The sequence below is a fragment of the Cheilinus undulatus genome, linkage group 5 (assembly GCF_018320785.1).
Source record: "Cheilinus undulatus linkage group 5, ASM1832078v1, whole genome shotgun sequence".
NCBI classification, from domain to species: Eukaryota; Metazoa; Chordata; class Actinopteri; order Labriformes; family Labridae; genus Cheilinus; species Cheilinus undulatus.
This window is the reverse complement of record NC_054869.1, coordinates 44,317,477-44,340,514: the sequence shown is the minus strand read 5'-3', so window position 1 is coordinate 44,340,514 and position 23,038 is coordinate 44,317,477. Positions and strand designations below refer to the sequence as shown.

The 23,038-nt window shown below is 37.2% G+C and overlaps 1 protein-coding gene across 1 annotated transcript; it reads right to left on the bottom strand.

The window, feature by feature from the left end:
- Window positions 1-1,796: 1,796 nt before the first annotated feature.
- On the bottom strand, window positions 1,797-19,891 carry mob1a (MOB kinase activator 1A). The gene is made up of 6 exons (XM_041787496.1): window positions 19,723-19,891; window positions 16,653-16,819; window positions 16,185-16,278; window positions 12,361-12,494; window positions 8,356-8,519; window positions 1,797-5,330 (listed from the first exon to the last, which is right to left on the bottom strand). The coding sequence occupies exons 1-6, from the start codon at window positions 19,734-19,736 to the stop codon at window positions 5,253-5,255; spliced, it is 651 nt and encodes a 216-aa protein (XP_041643430.1). The 5' UTR covers window positions 19,737-19,891; the 3' UTR covers window positions 1,797-5,252.
- Window positions 19,892-23,038: the final 3,147 nt, after the last annotated feature.

The window sequence follows — 23,038 nt, the reverse complement described above, 5'->3', positions numbered from 1 at the left end:
TTTTTAACCCTGAGATACGTCTGTCAGGCTTTCATTGACTATTGCACTCGCCTTTTATTACATTAGTTTCATGGAAATAAATCGGACTTTGATATCTTAAAATTTCCCCGTCTTACATAGGTAGTTTGTCGTGGCTACAACTGTTTAAAGGAAGTTGAAAAAGACAACGGTTATCCATTAGAGCATACTGTAAGTCTAAACTCAGGGCACAATGTATCAGCTTTTCTCTTGGATGGAATTTGATTGGTTAACACAGTGCGCTTGTAAAAATGTCCCGTGTGATACTACTGGCTTTCATTTCGATCCGATACAGTTTTTCTACAGTACGATATTGTGAAACTGAAAAACAAATATGTAAAGCAGGTGTACATCACGTTCGCATTTGTAAAGTACAAATTGAAAAGACATTGCTGTTTCTTTATTTGCAGCCACAGTTTTGTAAGGCATTGTGCCTTTGCATGGAGAGTGATATAACACTTGGACAAAATGGACATTTTGCTTCAGAATTAGAAATTTAATCTCAGTATTCTGACTGAAAGAAAACGATTTTTCAGCGCCCCCCCCCAACTCCACTTTAAAAAGTCAGACTTCTGACTTGTCCCTCCGAATTTCAACTCGTTTCAGGTTTTTTTACTTTAGTCTCAAAATTCTGATTTTAATCTCAGAATTTTAAGTTTATCCCAGAATTTTAACTTTATCCACAGAATGTTGGCTTAATCTCATAATTTGACTTTTAATCTCAGAATTTTGACATTACTCTTAGAATATTGACTTTTTCCTCAGAATTCTGAATCTATGAGTTTTGATTTTTATTTTAGGATTTTGACTTCAATCTAATAAATTCAGAATTTAATCTCAGAATTTTGATTTTTTTTTCCTCAAAATTCAAACTTAAAACTCAGAATTCTGAGAAGAGAGAGAGAATAAAAAGTCAAAATTTGGAGATTAAAGTCACAATTCTGACTTTTATTATCAGGGTTCTTACCTTTTCTCAGAATTCAAAAAACAAGTCTCAAATGTTGGTGTTGTTCAGGGACTCTAATCCTCTTCCATATTTTACTTTGTCAGTAGGTGAAAGAAGTTTTTGTTGTATTTAAGTTTGTCAAATGTAGTTTTACAAACACAATCTACAGATACATTTTGTCCCAGTGATGTTGTATTAAACTACATAACATTCCCAGTGATCGAATTCCTTTTCGGTCCAATCAGATTACTTGGTCAAAACCATAGTTAGTTCAAGCCGTGTACTTTGAAGAGGCCGAGACTTTCCACTGTAAATACATTCCACCTGAACCAGTTCTGGGTACTTTTAATTAACATTTACAGCTGAAAGTACTTTCCTTTATCATTCTCAATCCATAGAATCACACAAAAGACACATTTCCCAAATTTCATAAGATTAATTTCTTTTAACACACAAGTAAATGTTCATAGCTCCTCCATGGTTACCATGGAGACAACTAGAGTACAAAGAGCATAGGAGATGTTTTTGGGTCTAGTTCAGTTGGTGGGGTTAAACTGTTTTGTTTTACTGTAACCGTAGCATAACATCAATATCATTTAAAGCCATGATGTTGTACTAAACAAAATCACTACTGTGATAACCTTTGGCTTTCAGCCACATTATTGATATTCAGTACATCCCTCCCTGTTGTGTGATGTTGCTTTAATAGACAATATTTGATGTAAAACCAAACTCAAGGAATCAATTCTTCCTTTTGACCTACCAGTCTCAGATTTACACCTGCAGTCTTGTAGACACTGAAAATACAACAAATAAAGATGAACACGGCATAGTCCTTTCAGTTTTTATTGAATATTGATCAGCCAATACTGTCATGCCAGACCTTTTCACTGTAAGGCACACTTTTATTTGTTCAGACAAAACACTGGTAATATTTACAGCAAACATGAGGATCCACCTGCATCCTGATACCTCTTCCCACCCAATGATTGGACCTTTATTGTTCATATATAAAACCTTTGATTAATTCTGTCCTCAGTTGAAAAAGTCAATTATTTTCTTACAGTTTAATATGAAATGTGTAAAAACCAATGCAATATAAAAATATGTTTCTATACTGAAAGAAAGGACGTGTTATACACTCAAATAAAACTCTAAAATAACTCAGTTTTGCAAAATATACTGATATACCTATAGAGTATGAACATATTTTTCTAGCTTTTCTTTTTCAAGCAATGAGAGGGTCTAAAAGTGGAAAAATCACGGTTTAAGTGGATCAAACATTACTGAACCCAACATAACTGGTTCCTTGTGATGCATTGGGGTATCTAACAGCTCCTAATTTGTTACACGATTGTCTGATATGACTCAAGGTCCAATGGGTTATAGACCATTCCTTTGCTCAAAGATAACAAAACATTCATCAGAAAAACTAACTGTATTAATTCAGAAATGAATGGCAACACAAACAGCCCTGCTGTTGTAGCCGGAGTTAAGCACAGGCAATGACTCTGATACATACATCAAGATTAGAAGAGACGTCTGTGGAAAGACTACAGGTAGCTTCAATCACCTATCATGCGCATATGCAATAGTCAATATTCTATCTTCCAATCAAAGGGGGAAATAATAAGCAAAAAAAAAAAAAAAAAAGTACCAGCATTGAAATTGTACATTTAAACGCATGGCTGTTAAAACTTAAATGACTTCAGTACAAGAGTTTCACATAAGGCTACTTCTGGATTATTTTAAAATTATTTCTAATAGGTATGCAACAATACCTCACAGTAAAAGTAAAAATCTATGCAAATGAAGAGTATTTTTCAGAGGCCCATAAGAGAAACCTGTGAAAACATTTCATTGACCTCAAAAATACTTTACGAGGCAAAACAAGTTTCATGAAAGGCAAAAACATTTCATGAAAAAAGTGTTTTACATTATTTTCATTAAATGACATGTTAAAAAAATTTTCAGATGTTTGTATAGCTCATAAATAATTTGGTTTTACTATATGTGTCCACTTCACTTTATTCCGTAAAATGTTTGGGGTTTTTTTGCATTTCCTTTTTTACGTTTCATAAAATGTATGACATTTTACAAAATTTTCATGCAATTCAAGGAATGTTGCCGCATTTCTTTAAAAATAATTTTTGAAGTTTTTCTGTTTAACAATCTTTTCTTGCTTCATGAAATGCTTCCACATTTAACAGGATGTTTTTTATTTTATTAAAAGTGCAGAGTGTAAAATTTGAAATATTAGTGGCATCTAACCATCAGATTGGACTGCTCACTTCTGATGCTAATTGTGGCAGCCAGTGGAATAAAAAAAAATGTGTATCTGTTATTTGGTCCTTCCTGTGGTATTTTAGAAACATGCAAGAATCAAACATCAAAGATGGCAGATCCCATGGAGGGGACCCTCCCTATGTAAGAATAAAAGGTTTATTCTGAATCAAATATAAAACAAACAAAAAAATAATAATCTATAAATATATTCAGGTGATCAGTTACTGATTTAGACAGGGCTACTTAGAAACATTATGTTTCTTTGGCCACGTTTGTTTCTCTAAATGCTACTTGGCTAAATAATCCAAACTGCACTTTTAAATGTTTTAGCATGTCAAAAAATGTTTTGTCATTTCATGAAACATTTTCCCATTCAGTGAAATGTTTGCCAGTTAACCAGCAGGGCCCCCGTACTAATAAAATCAATTTGAAAAATATGTGTGCGGCAATATGTAATTTAAAATCTTTCTGTGCTTCAAAGCCAGAAACTCAGGCTGTATTTTAAGAGATTTTCCCCTATTTGAACTATAAAAGTTCATTCGTGATTCCTTTCAAAACTTTTTTTTAAAACACATTTTTCAGAAGTCTTTATTTATGATATAAAAGTGTTTCCTCTGTTTAGAAAAAAAGAGGATATTTTGCTTCTTGCTTTTTCTTTAAAAAAAGTCATGATACAATTGTATTACAAACCCAGTATCATGATGCAAACTGTAGGTTTACTATCATTAAATCACTCATGTAAAAAAAAAAAAAAAAAAAAAAAAAAAAAACTTCTAATATTAACTAGCCTGACATTTCAAAGTTTCCCTGTAAGCACCCTGGCTTTCATTTTACATTTTTAATTAGGACAATAGCCCAAAATATGTGCAAAACATGATATTGCATGACCAATTTTAAAATATCCATGATGCAATCAGTGGTGGTGTGTTTTGGAAAGAAAAGTACAGAAAGGCATCTCACAATTAGGGTCGAAAACGATTTTGATACCCATTTTCATACTATGGCTAAAAAAAGTCCAAGGAACCAAGTATTGGGTAACTTATGTTCAAAATTACTGAAAAATGGAGAAATCTCCAGACTGTGCTTGGAACCAAACTGTTGCCAACTATTTCTGCAATTTAGACACTGGGCAGGAGTTGACTTGCAATCTTTGATGGAAAATCCCTCTCTTATGCACACATCTTATGAAATGGATGTAGTTTTTTTCAACCTTTTTCAATGTTATGGACTGTATTATTTTAAGCACATAGTATCAAAAGCATCAAACATTTTGCTGACCTTCAATCATTTCTAACTTAAACTCTTGTCAAGGTGAGAGAGTTTGTCAACAGAAGCCTGTTAGCATGTGTGTGATATATGATAAACATACAGCGTGTGATATAAGAGCTTGATATCATATCTGGTTAATTATTGTGCCTGTCTCCACCATCCATCTGGTGTGCTGTTACAGGTGCAAAATTTACCATAGACTTCCTTTGTTTTGCCTTCTTCTTGTCACTCTCCACTGCAAACTAATGACAGACATTTAAAACAGCTAAGGTGGGGATATTTGGTCAGTCATCGTGATAACATAAGCTGAAAGTTAAAAAAGGAAACTGCCTATTAAAAAACTAAACCTGTTTAGTCAATCAAAATAACCTAAAGAAGAAAAACGCTGGTTTTCATTCTAATTTCAGAATGTTCTTGGTCCAATATAAAATTCAGACATTTGCTATTACAGTCTTAAACCACAGTACTGTGAAAAATACTCTCACTACACTATACTATCATATGAGTGACAAAATGGGAGGAAAAAACGGCTCAAATAGCATACAAGTCAACAGGAGGAATGAAAGAAAAAATACAGTACAGACGTGAATGAAATGAAAGCTGGAAGAAGGCACAGATTTTAAGAGTTGAGCCCAGAAGTCAAAGAGGTAGCAGAGGTCACACAGAGGGACGAAGGAGAAAAAGAAAGTGGTGTTAAAAAAAAAATAAAGAGAGAAGATGTGTTATGAAATGTCTATCTGTCTTTAGATCCAAGCTTCTCGATCAAGTCCTGCAGGGGAGCAAGCTCTCGTCTGTCGATAAGGTTGAACTCCTAGGAAGAAAAGAAAAAAAATAAATATTTGTTAAACTTCTCAAATTAAAACAATTGGTAAACCTAAGCTTTGTGGCCCATGTGAAATCTGACTAGCCTGTGATCCTGGACAGAGCAAAAGAGGCAGCAAGTTCCTCTCAGGTAGGGCAGGGTATCATTGTGTTTTCTACCATACTGGTGCTGAATCAATACTGTTAAAATGGTACCGGTACCTAAGCAGTACCTTAATTGATACTTTTAGGAGAAAAAAACATGACAATGATCAATGGCATTAAAAATACTAATATAATTGCACAGGCAATACTAAACTCAGGCAATAAATCAAATCTTAACTCCAATAGATTGTATTTTCTATACACAACTCTACCCTTTAGTCTATTTTTTACAGTCTTATTAAAGTCCTACAAGAACTCACAAATTTAATGTAATATTTAAAGTACTTGTTTGTTACTACTACTTTGTTTCTGTTTTTTTTTTTTTAAGGTACATAAAGAAAAAGATTGTAATAATACATAATGATTCATTGTCAACCAAAAGGTCTAGATTGACCCCTGCTCTGGAACTAATGAACACGTTACATGATTGATGATCAGCTAGCTGCATGACAGAGAGGTGTGCTGATGGGACAGAGAGGGCAGGACAGCAACAACAGAGAAAGAATGGGATTAAACTTTGACCCAGGTAAAAGTCAGATGTTTGCTGCTAATGAGAGCATCACTGCCTGTTTTGATACCACTAAAACATTTCATACTGAGTCTGACAAATCCAAGATATAAACATTGTAAAGACAAGAAGCAGTGCATAGAGTTCATGCATGATCTGATCATTTATAAATGATCTTTCCTACAGAGAGGAGCTCACCAATAGACCAAGCAAAGCACAGTGTTCTCCCTAATTAAAGACCATCGCAATTCAATGACCTCATCCTCCCTCCCTCTGCTATGAATATAAACCAATTCATCCAAGTCATCAAAAAGTTGGACATCTCTGAAAGAGGATGAAGATAATTGGTACCACCAATACCATTTTTGCACTATAACAGTGTGAGTCAATTAAACATCAAAGACGGCGCATGAATAAAAGCTGTCTTGGTACCATAGGCCTAAAAAATTCAGCAAAATACATTTAAAAGATTTCATTTTGGGCATGGGATAAGAAAATAAACAGGCGCTTTGTCACAACAGTTCTGACTTTCCAACTGTTTTTTTTCCCTTTACCAGGAACATTTTTGTACTAAACTACGTACATCATAAAATAATACCCTGCATACAGTTTCGACTTTTGCCAAAAAACTGAATTAAGTGCATGGCAACCAATTTGTGTGCCTATCTACAGACTGCTTTTGGGTGCAGCTTAAATTTTCAAGAAACTGTCCTCTGAAAACATCTGGTGGACACCTTGTGACGGGTTCTTGGCAGTCACGAGATTCTGATGAGATGCAAAAGTTCCACAGAAATCAGGGAGTGGGGGACAGCCATTAGTAATAGATGGTAATGGAGCACCAAATAGACCTGTACGCTGCGATTATCAACAGAAAATGTCTACATACATCGAGTGTGATTCCTACACACACAAAAAAGCAATTTTCTTCCACAATTTAATAGATTTACCTGGCATAGAGGCGATCAATATCTCAAATTACACAGTCCTACAGACCTTGTAGCATCCGGCGCCATCTATCCAGATGAAGGGAGACAAGAGTCTAGAGGAGTCTTATACTAAGCTAAAAGGCTAGCCGAGCCCCTTAAACATATAAAAAACTCCCAATTTTGACACAAGCATGCTTTTAATTGAAATGGTGATAGACTATTGAACGAATAAACCTTGTGGTGTAAATGAATGAGTAAAGATGTGCCATCTATAAACAAGCCTGTTCTTGAAACAGCTCTTCATTATAAGCCACGGTGGCTAGCTTCCATTTGAGTGTCAGTTTTGTTTCCTCCATTTTTTGCTGTTATATAATCCATATAAAAAATGTAAAAGTGGTACCAAATGAAGAGCCTTTTTGGAGCTAAACAACCAGCTCTACTGAGCTGAGCCACATGACCTGGATCACTTCGAAGAAACAGATTTCCCATCACAATGAGCAAGACTGGATGGACATGAGCTGAGGAAATATGGAGAAGATAAGAGTTTCATGTGCTGATCCAAACATCAACAAGCCATACATGAGCATTGTGACTGTTGAAAACTGTTGCTCTTGAATGTGCTCTTACACTGACCATCGTCTAGGGGGTGTGGTAAAACTTGTTTCAGGTGTTGCAAATTAATAAATGACTGCTTGCCCCTGCCACGTCTGTGTGTGCATGCCGGTCAAACAAAACCAACAGCTACTTGTGTTTTTTCCTCCGTCACGTTTTAGTCGGCATTCCATCCCTTTTTATTATGGCAGCTTCAACAGTGACACAGCTTGTCCTGGCTTTAGATGGAGGCATTTTTAATCCTTACCTGCTCATCTTACCTACTTTTCTTTTCGGCCTGAATATGCCACTACTTTCAGGCATAAAAGTAGCTTAAGAGGGTTTTTATTATTACATTCTGAATGCCTGGAATAGTCATAATCAGCACAAAACATGGCCTTTTTTGTAGCGCTTCTCTATGCAGAAATCACTTCTTGACCCCTCTAGAGTTCTCTGCTGCTGCGTGACATCATCTGCAAATAAACTTTTTTTTTTTTTTTTGCTCTACGTAAGTGTTTGGGCGTATCTTCTTTTTCTGATAATCCTTTTAAAACTCCATCTGTCAAATGCAATCAAGAGGAATGCTGTTATTTCTATGAAAAACATAATCTGGAAAACACTGTGTTGTTCTTTGTAGGTGTGTCTGTTTAAATTTGTCCAGACTATTGGTGTTTTGATGCCTAATATCAGATATGTGGCTCCAGCTTTTTTTAAATTTAACAAATGCCATTCTCAGTTATCAATATTTAAAGCTCTGTGCCTTCTAAGACTGGTTTGCACACTGCAGTATAAACTTGTGGTGCACAGCAGTGACTTAATTGTATACTGAAGCAGGAAAATCTCACCTGAACAAAGAAAATGAAGTGCTTGAAGGAGGTGTTGAGGTGGGCCTCCTCCTGCAGCTGCATCACAGAGTCAAAATGTTGGTGGTAGATGTGAGCGTAAACCCTGAACAGACGTTTCAGGATGGTTTTGGCCACAGACATGAAGTTCTTCGGAAAGGGAACTCCTGTGAAACAGAATGGAATGAAGATGCTGATGTCAAGAGACGAGTATGAACTTTTTTAACATCCACTGAGGATGTCAGCTGAAAATCAGAGCGAGACTGATGGTTAATGAGATGCAGTACTCTTCATTCATTGGCTTAATCAAATTTGAGCGTGAGAGTCAGTGGAAACAAAAAGACCATCTCTGTGCTCAGCAGCACGTGAGACACATGATCAGCTGGACTCGAGTCAGGAGACTTTCTATTGACATCATAATGTTTTCCCTCATGGCTGCCAGGTTTGGCTTATGCCTTCAGTTACAATTATCCTGCTGACTCAAGGTTCATCTAGAGTGGGTGAAACTTTAAAGAAAACTCTGAACTCTCTTATTTCTTAACTTAGTGCATCTGTGTTCTTGTATGTTAGCATTTTCTCTTTTTGAGTTAGCTTCATGGAATATGGCTAACGGTACTTCAATTTTATTCCTAACCAAAGTGGTTTAAAACATTACAAATCAATTCTGTTTCAGTGTTAAATAGTATCAAAAATTGCCAAAGCTCTTAAGGCAAATACAAATCTTTCTGCATATATTCAACCAGAGCCTCCAGCAAGAAAAGAGAGGAAGACCACTGTCAAAGTTGGGCAATTTAAGCCTGCCCCAAACTAACACATTTTCAAAATCCTAACAGTTTTTTTTTTAAGTGAGAGACCCCACACATAGAAACAGGTTGACAGATGATGACAGATAACAGATTTAACCATTTTGTTTGTACAGTGTGAGGTGTGGAAAAAGATCATCAACACAGCACACCAAACACTGAGATTTTGTTCACTGTCTATCAGAGCCTTCACTCTCAAAACTACATTTACTGTTGTTGCCATGGCTGTGTTTGTTGTGCTTCCTCCTTCATCAGCTTGCTTCATGATTAGCAATATTCCGGCCCCCAGAACTAAAACACGTTTATGATTTACGATCTCAAGTCGGAGTCACTCCAAACATCTTCAGAGCAGCTTGGAGAGGAATATATAACTCTAAACACACCACAGGAAAATCTGTCAAGATAATCTTTAGAACCAACTGATAATCGAGAGGGGGAATCAGGTTGAAGATCTGATAATTAGCTTGTAATATGTGCCAGGCTTTAGGTGCTGAGATGCATGCATTTTGCTGTTTTAACAAAATAACAAATCATGTTCTGTTTTTTTAAGAATCCACATAAAATTAGCTCCTATATTCCCACTATAGTTTCTCTCTGTTGGAGAGAGTTTCCTTGACTACAGTTTGGATGCAAGTCTTTGCGCATGTCAGTAAGGACCCCAAGTTCTTTGTCTAAAAATTGTAGGCTTTTTTTTCCACTGTGTTTTTCTGATTAGGATATCAGTATCTGAAATACGTCCCATTCTGCTTGAAATGCAGGTATTGGTACCAGAGAGCACACAAGTCTATGCACTGATCTGATACCATTTGGCAGTTTTGTATTTTGCTTCGTTTAGAAGCATGTTAAATGTTAGTGCTACAAACCAGAAATCAATTCTTTATCACTGACGGAAAGCATTGCACGAATGGCTACTGTTTTTTGAGCAGGGAAGAAGAACCAAAGGACCCACTGCAGCAGCAAAGAATGGTGGCTGCGTGACAGTTTTTTTCTCTGAATGTGATCGTTAAAATGCCTTCCAGATGGGCACTGTCTTACACGACAAGAAGTGACACAGTTCATCAGAAGTGAAATAACTTTTGAACCATAAATTGTTGCCTTTTACTTGTTTTTCCTTTTGAAGCTAGCTGTTGTGCCTTCCCATTGACGCTATTGGTGTCTTTGAATCCCTTGCAGAAGAATTCTCAGCGAGCCTGGACCTCGCATGACTTTTGGAGACTTTAATGCTTAAATCTACACCAGTCAACCCAATATTGAACCTCTTTTTCTCCACTCTAATCAAATTACGATCATTTATTGCTGCTAGCCGGAATGCAAACTCGAATGTTAACCACCATATTTGTTTGAGTCTGTCAGCCAGTTGCAGGCTGTTCCGTAATCACATCATGCTGCCTGAATAGAGCATAATGGAGAGAGAGATAGAGAGAGACTGTGATGCAGCCCCCTGTATTATTGTAATTTTTATATTTAGCAGTAAAACTCAACAATCAGCAGGTAAACAACTATAGGCTCACAGAGATGCTGTACATTATGATTGTATTTGTTGAGCCAAGTTTTGAGTCAAATGTAGGTCTAAAATAATTTGTTAGACTGCACAGTCAGTCCAGAAAGTTCACACTGGTATCGAAACAGTACATAGTATCAGCTGATATCAACACCTTGGTATCGGAAATAGCATCGGGAAGGAAAAAAATGGTACCGTAAACCACCAAATAATAGCCCGGGCGTTTATTTGTCTCAATCACTGAGCAGATCAGGCATTTATTTGGGACCAGGCGGCTATTTGGTACAGGTGTTTAATTCCTTTCTCACAAAAATCTTGTTTAGCAAAAATTGGAAAAATATGGTAAATTTAATCAAACTATTTATTTACACCAGTATGAATATCACTTTTACATTTTTAAGACAAGATTACAGTACCATAGCTATACTTTTGTCTTCTTCTGTCAACTCAACACTCTCTAAACACTTTAAATACTGGTAAGGAACTAAACAATTACAAAGTTGACGACAGAAAGTTTAAAGTTAATGTCGTACTTTTTATTTTTTGGCTGCACCGGGGCATGGCGCTGCTAGCTCACTTGAGAAAACGAGCAAGGGTCGGGGGGGGGTCCAGCCAATGAGGAGGCTAGTACTCGCAGCCAGTCAGGCTTAGGTCAGAGGGAGCGTTCCTATTGGCCGCTGTAGCTTCCATATTTCAGCTCAGTGAGAAGTTGATTCAGTGGCGGAATTACGGCGGTGTTCGGTCCTGCGTAGAATTTGTTCATGATGAGATGAAGTGTTTTCTTGCCTGTGATTCAGCCATTGATTTCAGCGGAAAAGCAGAGCAAAATCACTCCACGAGCGCTTTGCCACTGTGAGTATTCAATTCAGCAGACATTCTCATCTGCAAGGAGGCACATAAAGAGAGGGGCAGAGCTACGGAGCTCAAACAGGGAGAAGAAGAGGAAGGGAGGGGGAGTTGGGAGTTGATTCTATATGGTTCTCATCTCATCTCAGTCACATATCGGAGCTGTAAATAAATTACACCCGGCATTTATTTGGAACAGGTTATTTGTCAAAATGTACTGCCACACCCAGCGGTTAACTGGGACCCGGCAATTATTTGGTGTTTTACGGTATCAGCGTATCCCTAGTCATGTCGACAGTTTTCTTTTGCAAAAGCGCTGATTTGCCTCATCGCTAGGTGCAAAAGAGGCCATTCAATGTTCAGCTGCCAAAAATTGTGGCTGTGTTAGCATTGTCATATCAGGGCTGTACAATGTAACATATATATGTCGCATGTGGTACAAAAAGAATTGGTCGATGCTACGAAGTTATTTCATCTCATTGCACTACAATGAGGAGTGTAGGAGAGAGAGGTATGTCTCCTGCATGCCAGGACCGCATATGTGACTTAAAACTTAACTTTAATTTGCCTCTGAAAGGCTTCAGACTTGACTCGAGATTTGAGATGCATGCCCACTCTTTTTATTTGTTTGTTATGACACATTATAAATCTGAGCTTAATGTCAGTCCCTCAAATCCTGCATAACTCGAAGTACCTGACTACTGTACCCAAGTAGAAGTTCAGCTACTTTGGTTAAAATGTACTCAAGTAGAAGTAAAAGTACTGCTCTATAGATCCACTCAAGTAAAAGTAAAAAGTAAGTCATTTAAAGTTTAGTACTGAGAAAAAAACTTTAAAAAGTTAACAATCAAAACTCACCAATCTTGGAGGGAAAAAGAGTCTCATCATCCAGCTGATCCTGCACCCAGGTCATCAAGTAGTCGATGTATTTGGGTGCAGAGCATTTAATGGGTTTCTTAATGTTGGTCCCATCAGCCCAGTGATACTCATATCTATGGACAAAGAACAAAACATTAGTGTCTCTCTATTCTCTGGCTGTATTTATTAGTTACAGCAGATCTACAAGAGACACAAACATGAGAATCCACAAACAGCATGCATCATTCTGCCATAATTCAGGAAAACAAAGGAAAGCGTAGTTCAGTGGGAGCTAAGCTATAAAAAGAGCAGGAGGGGGAAATGCAAAAGTGTCTACGGTCATATTCTTGATAGCAGCTATGTCAACAGGAAGTGAACCCGGGTTTCTTCCTCCTGATTACAGAGTGAACACAGATAGTCTTGGCTGGAGAGCATAGAGGAAGTGACAGACCTAGATTTGAGACTAAAAAGTGTCAGAAGGGACCACATGCAAAGTTTCATTCCTTTTTTTCCTCATGTGACAATCTGATGATGTATTCAACTTTTAGCATGCACACACACCATTTCCCAATTCTGGACAAAACATTGTATCAACAACTATTTTGACTTAAACTTGAGGCATTTAAGCTGGCAGAGTGACATACGCAGTGTCAGTCATCTGATGTTAAGTTCCTCCATTCCTAAAATGGTCACTCTGCATTGGAGACATAAAAAGTCTCTGCTCAAAATATTTTTTCCACATGCCTTTAGGTTAACTCTTATTTTAATGACTAGATTGTAATTTTAAAGCTACAATATGTAGGTGAGTTCTTACATTAACTCAAATACTTCCAACAGTTTTCAAAGCAAGAGACAGTCATATTTTCTTATTATTGTAAAGTTATGGGTTTTGTTGACAGTGGCTTTCATGACAGAGCCTTCGTCAGAGACACAACATGTTTATCCTTGAAAGTTACATCAAAGTCTGCTGCATAAGGAAATGTGAACTGCTACTAGAAGCTGCCCTTTTGTTGCTGCATCTCATTCATGTTTTCTGCTGGTTTCTTGAGATGGATCACGGTTATTCTGCCATTGGTTGTAAGTTCCTTCACCCTGATAATACAGGGTGTATTTACTAAACTGTCAAAAATCAATGTCTTGGTTTCAAGGAAGAATTTCACATAATGAGGGAGAAGAGCTGTTGTCTTTTTTGTGTGAGCAGTTCCAGTCATCATATGATAAGAATAAGAATGTAACGATAACTAAATTAAACTATTGTTGCCTGAAACTACACATGTGCAGTTGAGCGCATAATAAATTCTTAGAATTTCCACACTAACAGTGAACGCTTGGTATCTCAAGCAGTCATACCTATCTGTATCAATAAAAGCATCAAAGGATGTAGCATGACTATATAGTGAATAATAGAGATGTTGTTAAATTTTACATGATGAATCATGGTGTGGACGAATCTGCATCGATGTAGAGGCATAATCAATGCAGACAGAAGCTGCTTGTGTATTTTCCTCCTGCAAATAATTACCTGTTACCTCGTTTCTCTACCAAATGGGGCTGCTTATAATGCATTTCATCTGTAGTCTTTTTTCTACTGATAGCTTTTCCTGTGTGTGGTAGCATTAGTCACACATGACCCTACTCAACCATTCAACTCCTGTCATGACAACAAAGCAAAAATACTTTGAGGTATGCAGAGTGCAGTCTGGTAACAGAAACACCAAGATAATAAGCAAGTCAGGGAGGATTAGAAAAGAGGACAGAGTAAAATTAGATTTAAGTCTAGGATGGATGGACAGACTCTGATATGTTCATTATGTTTGTTGTCCCCATTGACAGATTTAAACCTTTGTGTAGTACCTGCTCTTTCCCATTGCTGTAAGTCTTTAAAGGTCACATATTTTATCCCTTTAAGACAAGTTTATATTAGTCTCAGAGGTCCCCGAAACATGCCTGTGAAGTTTGTTGCTGAAAAAACACTCCAGTATTAGATGTTTGCATGTCTAAAAAACCCTTCTGTTTCAGCCCTGCTCAGAACGAGCTGCTTCTGTGGCTCTAAATGTTAATGAGCTGTCTGACTCCGCCCCCTGGCTACGCCTCTCTCAGGAAATGTATATGGCTTAATGGATGTGGCTCTCCTGCATGCATTGCTGCCAGTTGAGAGGAGGATCAGGAAAGGAGAGTGGAACTTTTTTCCAAGCGGGGAGGGCCAACCAAACCTGGAGGCAGGTGCTTACTCCCCATGTGACATCATGAGGGTAAAATCTAAGAACGGCTTGTTTTGGCACACATTTTCTGATAGGTTGAGAAAGAGAGGGTGGAAGAGAATAGATTTTTTTGGTACTTGAGGGGATTGTGGACAGGCCAGGTGCACATTTTTTGTTGGAAAAGCATGAAAAAGTGATTTTTGCATATTATGTCCCATTTAATACATAACCTGGCCTCCATTCACCACCTCACCGAGTCCCTCTGCTTTCAAAACATTCGTAAGCATGGGTCAGGGATGGGACCGATCTGGACGTAATTAATACATCGGATATCTGACTGACGGCGCCGATCCAAGTGACTGATCCAAATCCATCCTACAGTTTGCGGTAGACCATGAACACACCGCAGTCTAACACGAGACAGTCTTTGTAACTGAGCTAGTATTAGTTAAAGATGTTCTTAGCGGTATAACTACCTGGTCGATTAAATGTAAATCTATATTTAGAATAGTTAAAACTAGTCTAAAGACGAGAGAACACAAAGAAGAGTAGGCATGACGTTAGCCTGATAATACTCTCTACAGTGTGGCTAGCATTGTAAGCTAGCGCCGCCCACCTTCGTTCCTCTTTGCAGATTAATATCGTGCTTTGATATTTGGCCTCTTTCTACTTCGGGTGAGTAGTCATATGTAAGCTTAAGCCTCGACAGCCCACATACCACTTTATTTCCATTTACTACTTTGGAAAACTGTCATACTGCGGTCTTCCTACTATATGCTAACAGATTAGCCACTGCAGACCTTCTCATTGTTTACATCTGGCAGTTAAGGGTCAGAGAGGAAGGCTGAGGCCATTAACTGAAACTACAGTGGTCTCTACTGGCGGGAGGTTCATTAAAGACAGTATAGGCAGGGATTTCAAGCCCGTGGTCTTAAAAAATGATTGGTAATAAGTTTAACCGACTGTTAAAGTAGTAGTTTAACCTAATTGAGTTATGCTATTTAGGGGAAGCATTGTTGTTTATAACTTATGCTTTTTGGATAATGTTGATATTTATTTTTTAGTTGTAGTTCAAATAAATTTGTTTGGAATACATTTAAATTCAATTCATTTTTGTATTTTTTTGGGCTTTTTAATAAGAGGAGCTGGGTGGTTTACTACAGCCTCTTGTAACCTCACTCATTATTCCAACAAAAATAATAAGACATATTTATTGGAATCAGTATCGGTATCGGCGCATATTTATTGGAATTGGATCGGAACTGAAAAAACGTGGATTGGTGCATTGGTCAAACCCTCTCCTCTTGGTCACTTGTTTACAAGTGAGGACATTTCCCTGTCAATTCTGTTATTTTTTTTATAGTTCACAAAGTTTGCATGCAAAGTGGTGCATGCCAACTTCAAGCCCAGTTTTGTGCGTATGCAACATTTAGAAATGAGACCCCTGGTCTATAAAGCTAGTCAATTAAAGGTAAAAGGTAGGTCATTTAGAGTTTACGCTAAGCACTGACTACTTTTGATACTTGAGGGGGTTTCACAGTGAAATATGATCTTTCCTTAATGCTGGATTTGAAAGTAAAGCTGAACACACCTATTAAAATAAAAAAAACTTTTTGCTTTTACCTTGGTCCTGCAGACATCACTGAGCAGCTGGTTTCTGTGCAGAACTCTGTGATTGTTCCATACAGCATGTTGATCTGGTTGAAAAAGTCCACCGCTGCAAGAAAGCGTTCAGTTTAGTTTCTGTTCTCATGCCGGTGACAAAAATAAACTTAAAAGTGAAACTTATCTCTACATACAGAGCTCCATTTTGTTCTTTTCACTCAACATGAACTAGTTTCTGACCTATTAATTTATTTGATTATCTACCAAATTTTAAAACTCTTCTTTTACTGCCACTGCATTTCAACAATCTTAGTTCTGTGAGCGTTCATTTCCAGATGGATTGTGTGTTTTTCCTACCCCACTTCTCCTCTTAAACCACTTGATTTTGCAAATGCCCAGCATTCCTATACATGTTATCTATAATCTGAACTGTAAGATGGTAGTTTGAGCAAAGACTGATAAAATGTATTGTGTTCATGCACTCACTGTTGACGGCAATCCACTCATTAAGATCTTCTCCTTCAGGCAGCATCACAGCCTGTCTCAGGTTCCCACTGCCCAGCGTTGCCTCAGCATGTTTCAGCAGCTCATACTGGTGGGATCCTTCTGGGATGTTCTTTTTCGGCTTAAAGGTTTTATTTGAGCGGCTGCCACTACAAAGACAAAAACAACATAGAGCTTAGCTGCTTAGTTTGTATACTTGCATAGGACACTTTGAGACCTCCTCATGAGCCTTAATGTCAATCCATCCTATTTGGTTTGTGCCAACAGTAAAACTGAAGGAAGGCCTTCTGTTGACTTTTAATTATGTTATAGCCCAGTATTAGTGGGATACAAGCAACAGGTCCCTGCAATGGAGGGTAGTAGTAACTTGGTAGTTGCAGTAGTAACAAGGACTGACACCCTCCAGTTGGTTGGTCACCAAGTTGGTTGATGACCTGCAGGCTTGTCTTCAGTTCACCTCAGTGAATAAATATTGCATGATGTTGGGACAGTATTTATGTTCATAGATTACACAACATGGGCTGGAACAAGTAGGTCCTGTAAATGTTACTGCCTATAAATAAGAAAAATATAATATATATATTATTTTTAGTGTTTTGTTTGGATGCATGTTATTATATATAATTATAAATGATATATCATATATAATTTGGTAGTTATGGTGCTGTGATCACATAAATCATATGAATATAGGCAGGTGCACGCTGGTCTGCCCTATGTCGAAATGTTACCTTACATAATGAGGTTAAAATAATTTATAATGCCACTTAAAGGTTGTAAAGGTGGTTTTACAGACAGTCTGGTAGTTGTTTTGAGGCTTTATTCAAAATGTTCAGGGCTGATGGTGGGCCCTTTTGAGTATGTGGCACCAAAAGTAGCCACCTATACCTGGTGATACGATTGTATATTTTGCCAATATTTAAGGATGATGTAAGATTTTTAAAACTGGTATGTGCAGTTGATATAGGATATAAATGTCTGCAGAAATGTTCATATCTGCCGACACAGATATTAAACTAAAGCTATTATCTGCCAATATCATGCCTTTAATATTGTGCATTCCTGGCAAAATATAAAGGGTTATGGGGCTTACATGTACCACAGAGAATAAAAAGCCTCCTTCTGATGCTCAAAAGCAGACCGGAGATGGACAAAACACTATAATCAAAGGCTGAACACTTGGATTACTGTTCTGAGTAGTGCTGCACAATTTGGTAATTCTGTGCAATTGCATTTAGGTTAATATTGCAATTTGTGATCACAACATTATACATAAATGTTAGGGGTAGACTGATTTTTTGCTGGGCCAATAATCGATGCTGATATTTAGCATTAAGCCAATTATCAGTGTCAGCATGTTGTTTTACTGATAATTGATAAAGTAAAATAACTCAAATTTGTGGGACTTTGGCTGCATAGTGTGTTGTCTCCTCTAAATTTGTTTTCACTCAGTACAGTCTCACCTAATTTCCTGCACACAACACTTTCTGGTTGGCTTGATGACACCCAACTACCAGCCAATCAACACTGAGGCCTGGCTGGCACTGACACAGTGACTGTATGGCATCTCTTTGTATGTCCTGCTGTTACAGTGTAGCTCTGTGCTGTTTTCTCATGTTGACAGAGCTAGCGCTCAATTGTTTATCTGCCTTCAATTTTTAACATGCAGTTTAACTTTTGTTGCTTTGAAAAGATTTTGTTTGTCATAACAAATGCATATTGATTCCAAATATTGGTTATTGTTATAATGCACTGCTAATAATAAATATCAATATCAGCCCTGAAAAAAAAAATATTGGTAGACCCTTGATAAAGAGTATCACGAGTCTACTAGCTTTCCTTGTTATCAAGGAAAATGCAAAGATAATGATAGTTTTGAAGTGTATATTTCTCAACTAAAAACATTCAAATATTAGGCAGCACAAAAATACAAAACTGTAAGTCTTTACAGTACTGCTTTGAAAACAACTTAACATTTTCTAAAAACACAATTGCAAATTTAAAGGCTTTCCTGCAGGCATTTTTGTAAACATTTCAAGTACTACTTAATTCAAAATAATTGCAGCCTTTTAAGTGATTGTGTAATTGCATGGCCTGGCAATAGACTAGGATTAGATTAATTGTGCAGCATTAGTTTTGTCTAATCCACAGTAAGAGATGTCATGAATACACTAATATTTACAGCCAGAAGCAAAATGTTAACATTAAATATGCACATGAAAATAAACTACCCCACTTAGATGTAACACTTCAAATTGATCATCCTGCAGTCAACAAGCATGTTACTGTTAGAGATATTAACTGCAAACAATCTTTTAACTGAGCATTAGGCCTGTTTTTTTGCTGTTGTTTTTTTTTCAAATCAACATCAACACAGTCGACATCAATATAATTGATACTGTCTAACGCCGTATATCGCTTAAAATACATTGGTATGTGTTAAGAAATGTATATATGCCCCAGTCCTACCACTAAAGCAAATTTTGTTCAAAGAAACTTTGACTACAACACCTTGTGCTCTATCTGACACAAGCACGGTTAAACTCATGTAAACGGACCAATGATAGAGGATCCACTTTGTGCAGCAACAGATATGCGACAGTATCAATGTCACTGTGAGCAACGTAACAGTTGAATACATTGCCCAGTTTAAGTTATAAATATAAAATATTGAGATGATGAAGTATATTAACATGTCACTTTCAGTCTATATAAATGAAACATGTATGACATGAGCTAAGTTTGCTAACAACGCTAGCTTTCGTCATCATGCTAGCCGACTAACAACTTTGATTAACTGGTTCAAAGTTGGCGAGTATTGAGGAGCTATAAATAAACACAGCTCATAAATGATGCTGCAATAGCGAAGTATAAACCCACATTTAGGGCGGTTTAGGCTGACTATTTGGCATAACCATGGGCATTAGCTGACTCGTTGTCGGTATCTGTATTATTTTAACTGCAGTTACTTCCCTTGAGAGAACTTCGTAGCAGCTAACATTAACCGCAAGCCCCGGCTCTAACTTCACCCACGGCTGCTGACTTTACTTACAACAGGAAGCTCATCTTGGCGAAGCAGTCGTCGGAGAGCCTCTATCACAACTATCCCAGCTTTAATCAAAAGCAGTTTTTTTATAAAATTACAGTAGAATATCCACTTGTCAGCGGTGTGTGCTGCTAACTGTTACGTTCAGGCTAACATGAACTGCACCCACTGTGGTTCTTCCTCTATCGGGTGTCCGAAGAAGCACGCCAGGCAGATTGTCGCCCCACCCTGGCCGCATACAGTCATTACATCTGTGATATAGTTTTGCGTCGAAGACAGCTGGTAACTTCCCCTAATTTAGCAATAGGTCAGTAGAACGACTAACGCAATCATACTCATACCATAATGACGTGATGTGAAGATTTTTAACCTAATAAGAGCTATTTAAATGTAGCCTATCCGACAAAAAAGAGAGTTATTATGGTGTTGTAGCCGTGCTAAGAACAGTACTATTAATACAAGCCCAATCCCCAAAACCTGGGGTACTGTGTAAAATGTAAATAAATGATTTGCAAATCCCATAAACCCACCTTTCATTCACGATAGAACGTAAGCAACATATCAGATGTTGAAACAGAGACATTTTACCATTTCAATAAAATCATTTGCTCATTCTGAATTTGATGGCAGCAATATGTGTCAGAAAAGAAGGGATGGGCAACAAAAGCCTTGAAAAGTAAGTGGTAGCCTACTAATAGAAAAACAGCTGGAGGAGCATTTTGCAACCAATTAGGTTATTTGGCAACAGGGTATTAAAGAAGCATTTTAGGGAGGCAAAGTCTCCCAGAAGTAAAGCTGGGCAGAGGTTCGCCAATCTTTGAGAACTGCATCTAAAAAATATGAAACAACTTTAAAAAATGTTCCTCAATGTGAAATTGTGACGACTTAGAATATCCTGCCTTCTACAGTGTATAATATCAACAAAAAAAATCAGAGAATCTGGAGAAATCCATGTGATGCTGGTGATTTTTCAGCCCTCAGGTGGCACTGCATAAAAACAGGTATGACTAGAAATCACTGTATGGGCTCAGGAAACTTCCAGAAATCACTGCCTGTCAACACAGTTTGCCGTGCCATCCACAAATGCAAGTTAAAGCTGTATCATTCAAAGAAGAAGCCGTATGTGAACATGATCCGGAAACACTACAGTCTTCCCTGGGCCAAAGTTCATTTAAAATGGACTGAAGCAAAATGGAAAACTGTTCTCTGGCCACATGAATCAAAATGTTAAAGTCTTTTTGGAAACCACAGTCACCATGTCCTGTGGACTAAAGAGGAGAGGGCTTGTTATTAAGGCACAGATCAAAAGCCTGCATCTCCAATGGTATGGGGTTGTATTAGTACCTATGGCGTGGCCAGCTTTCACATCTGAAAATGTACAATCAATGCTGAAACGTATAGATGTCTCAGAGAAACATATGCTTCTATCCAGACAATGAATCCTTCAAGGAAGGCCTTGAATATTTCAGCAAGACAATGTTTAACCACATACTGTCTGCATCCATCACAACCGCATGGCTTCACAGTAGAAGAGAGCTGAACTGTAATGCCTGCCTTCCAGACCAAAATATCTGGCATTTGATAAAAACAAAACAAAACAAAATCCAGCAAAGAAAAAAAAGGGCTGTTGAACAGATACAATTTATATTAGACAAGAATGGGACAACATTCCTGTCCCAAAACTCCAACAACTTGTCTCCTCACTTTCCAGACATTGCTAAAAGAAGAGGGGATTTGAAATAATATACATGGCCCTGTCCTTACTTTTTTGAGATGTGTTGCTGCCATCAAATTCAAAATGAGCTAATATTTTTCATGAAATGGTAAAACGTTTTAATTTCAACATCTGATATGTTGTTTATGGATAGCATATGTAGTTGATAAAAGCCTTTGTTTTTGTCAAATGAAAGTGCTATCACTTTTCCTTCATAATCTTGGAGTCCTACCATGGTTCTGCTCTTCTCAACTGCAGCCAGACAGTTATCAGTTATATAAATAGCGCTTGATAATATTTTTTGTGGTGATAAAAATGAACTTTATTATTATATTTCTAAAATATGAAAGTAATGGTGAGTTTAACAATCTAAAAAAGACATAGGATTTAAATGTGAGTGGGTATACCTACAGAAAGTGCTTGCATGAATACAAGCATCTGTTTTCATCACCAAGCTATTCAAGAAAGGTACTGTAGTTGCACGCCTTAATGTCTGTTTTTTCCATTATTCTTCCTAGACTTCTGCTTTCAGTTGTAATGATAAATTAATATATCACTATAACTAATGATAATCAAACATAGAGTCAAACTGGTTGTTGATTTTTGTAGTCTTACAGTCACAACTGGCCCTTATGCTGATGTGACCCAGATAGAAACTGCCACTCCTGCTTTATTAGTTAGAACGTCAGTAACCCATCATTACAAATTCTATGAAACTGATGATCTTTAATGCAACATCAAACTGGTGGATGAGTAATACTGATTCATTGCTTAGTTATTTGTTGCTCACTCAGTTTGTGTCCTGTCTTGTGAAGTCCTGCATCATTGTGGGAAGTTGCCCAATAACCATGTCTGCTTTACCGTCAGTAAACTAGCTACTCATCTGCTCCTTAATTTCCCTGGTTGTTTCCCTGTAACTAGCAATCATTAGTTCCCTGGTTAAAAAAGATAGTTTGTTTCATTGTTAGCTTGTTACTTGCTCATTAATTACTTGTTAAATAGCAGCTTGTAACTCATTCATTTCCTGGTTAACAAGCATATAGATATCATTCATTTCCCAGTAGTTATGCAATTTTTGTATTATTTTTGTTTTTTTGCCTTTATTTTGACAGGACTGCTGAAGAGAGATATGAAACATGGGAAGAGATAGTAGGAGGAAGACATGCACCAACTATTGACGGTGCATTGAGGACTGTGGCCTGCTCTATTAACTGAGCTAAACTAGCACCCAGCTATATGCCAATATTTGTGTACCTTATTGCAAAGTGTTCCCCAGTTTTGATACAAGACTGAAGGATGTATGTTCTGTGATTTTACTGAATGAATATTTCTTCCATATATATTTCTACATATTGATCTACATGTTTTTAAACTTATTTTACTGTCATTTTTATCTCTGCTTCTTACTCGATTTAAACTGATACTTACTGATTCTTTTTATCATACTTTATTTGTGTTTTATATCTATCTTTCCCTATTTGCAGTGGAGCCTCCTGCTGAAATTTGTTTGTAAAACTGGCTTGACTAAATAAAAGAAACACCCTGAGTCAAACGTCCCAGGGTTAAAAACAAACAAACAAAAAAACTTCACTTTCCACAAGTGCTGAC

Excerpts from the sequence above, each read along its gene's own strand:
- mob1a (XM_041787496.1), bottom strand. Across the intron at positions 16,279-16,652 it reads TGAGTGGATTGCCGTCAACA|CGGTGGACTTTTTCAACCAG; the intron begins GTGAGTGCATGA and ends GCTTTCTTGCAG. Across the intron at positions 8,520-12,360 it reads TCTTTTTCCCTCCAAGATTG|GAGTTCCCTTTCCGAAGAAC; the intron begins GTGAGTTTTGAT and ends TCTGTTTCACAG.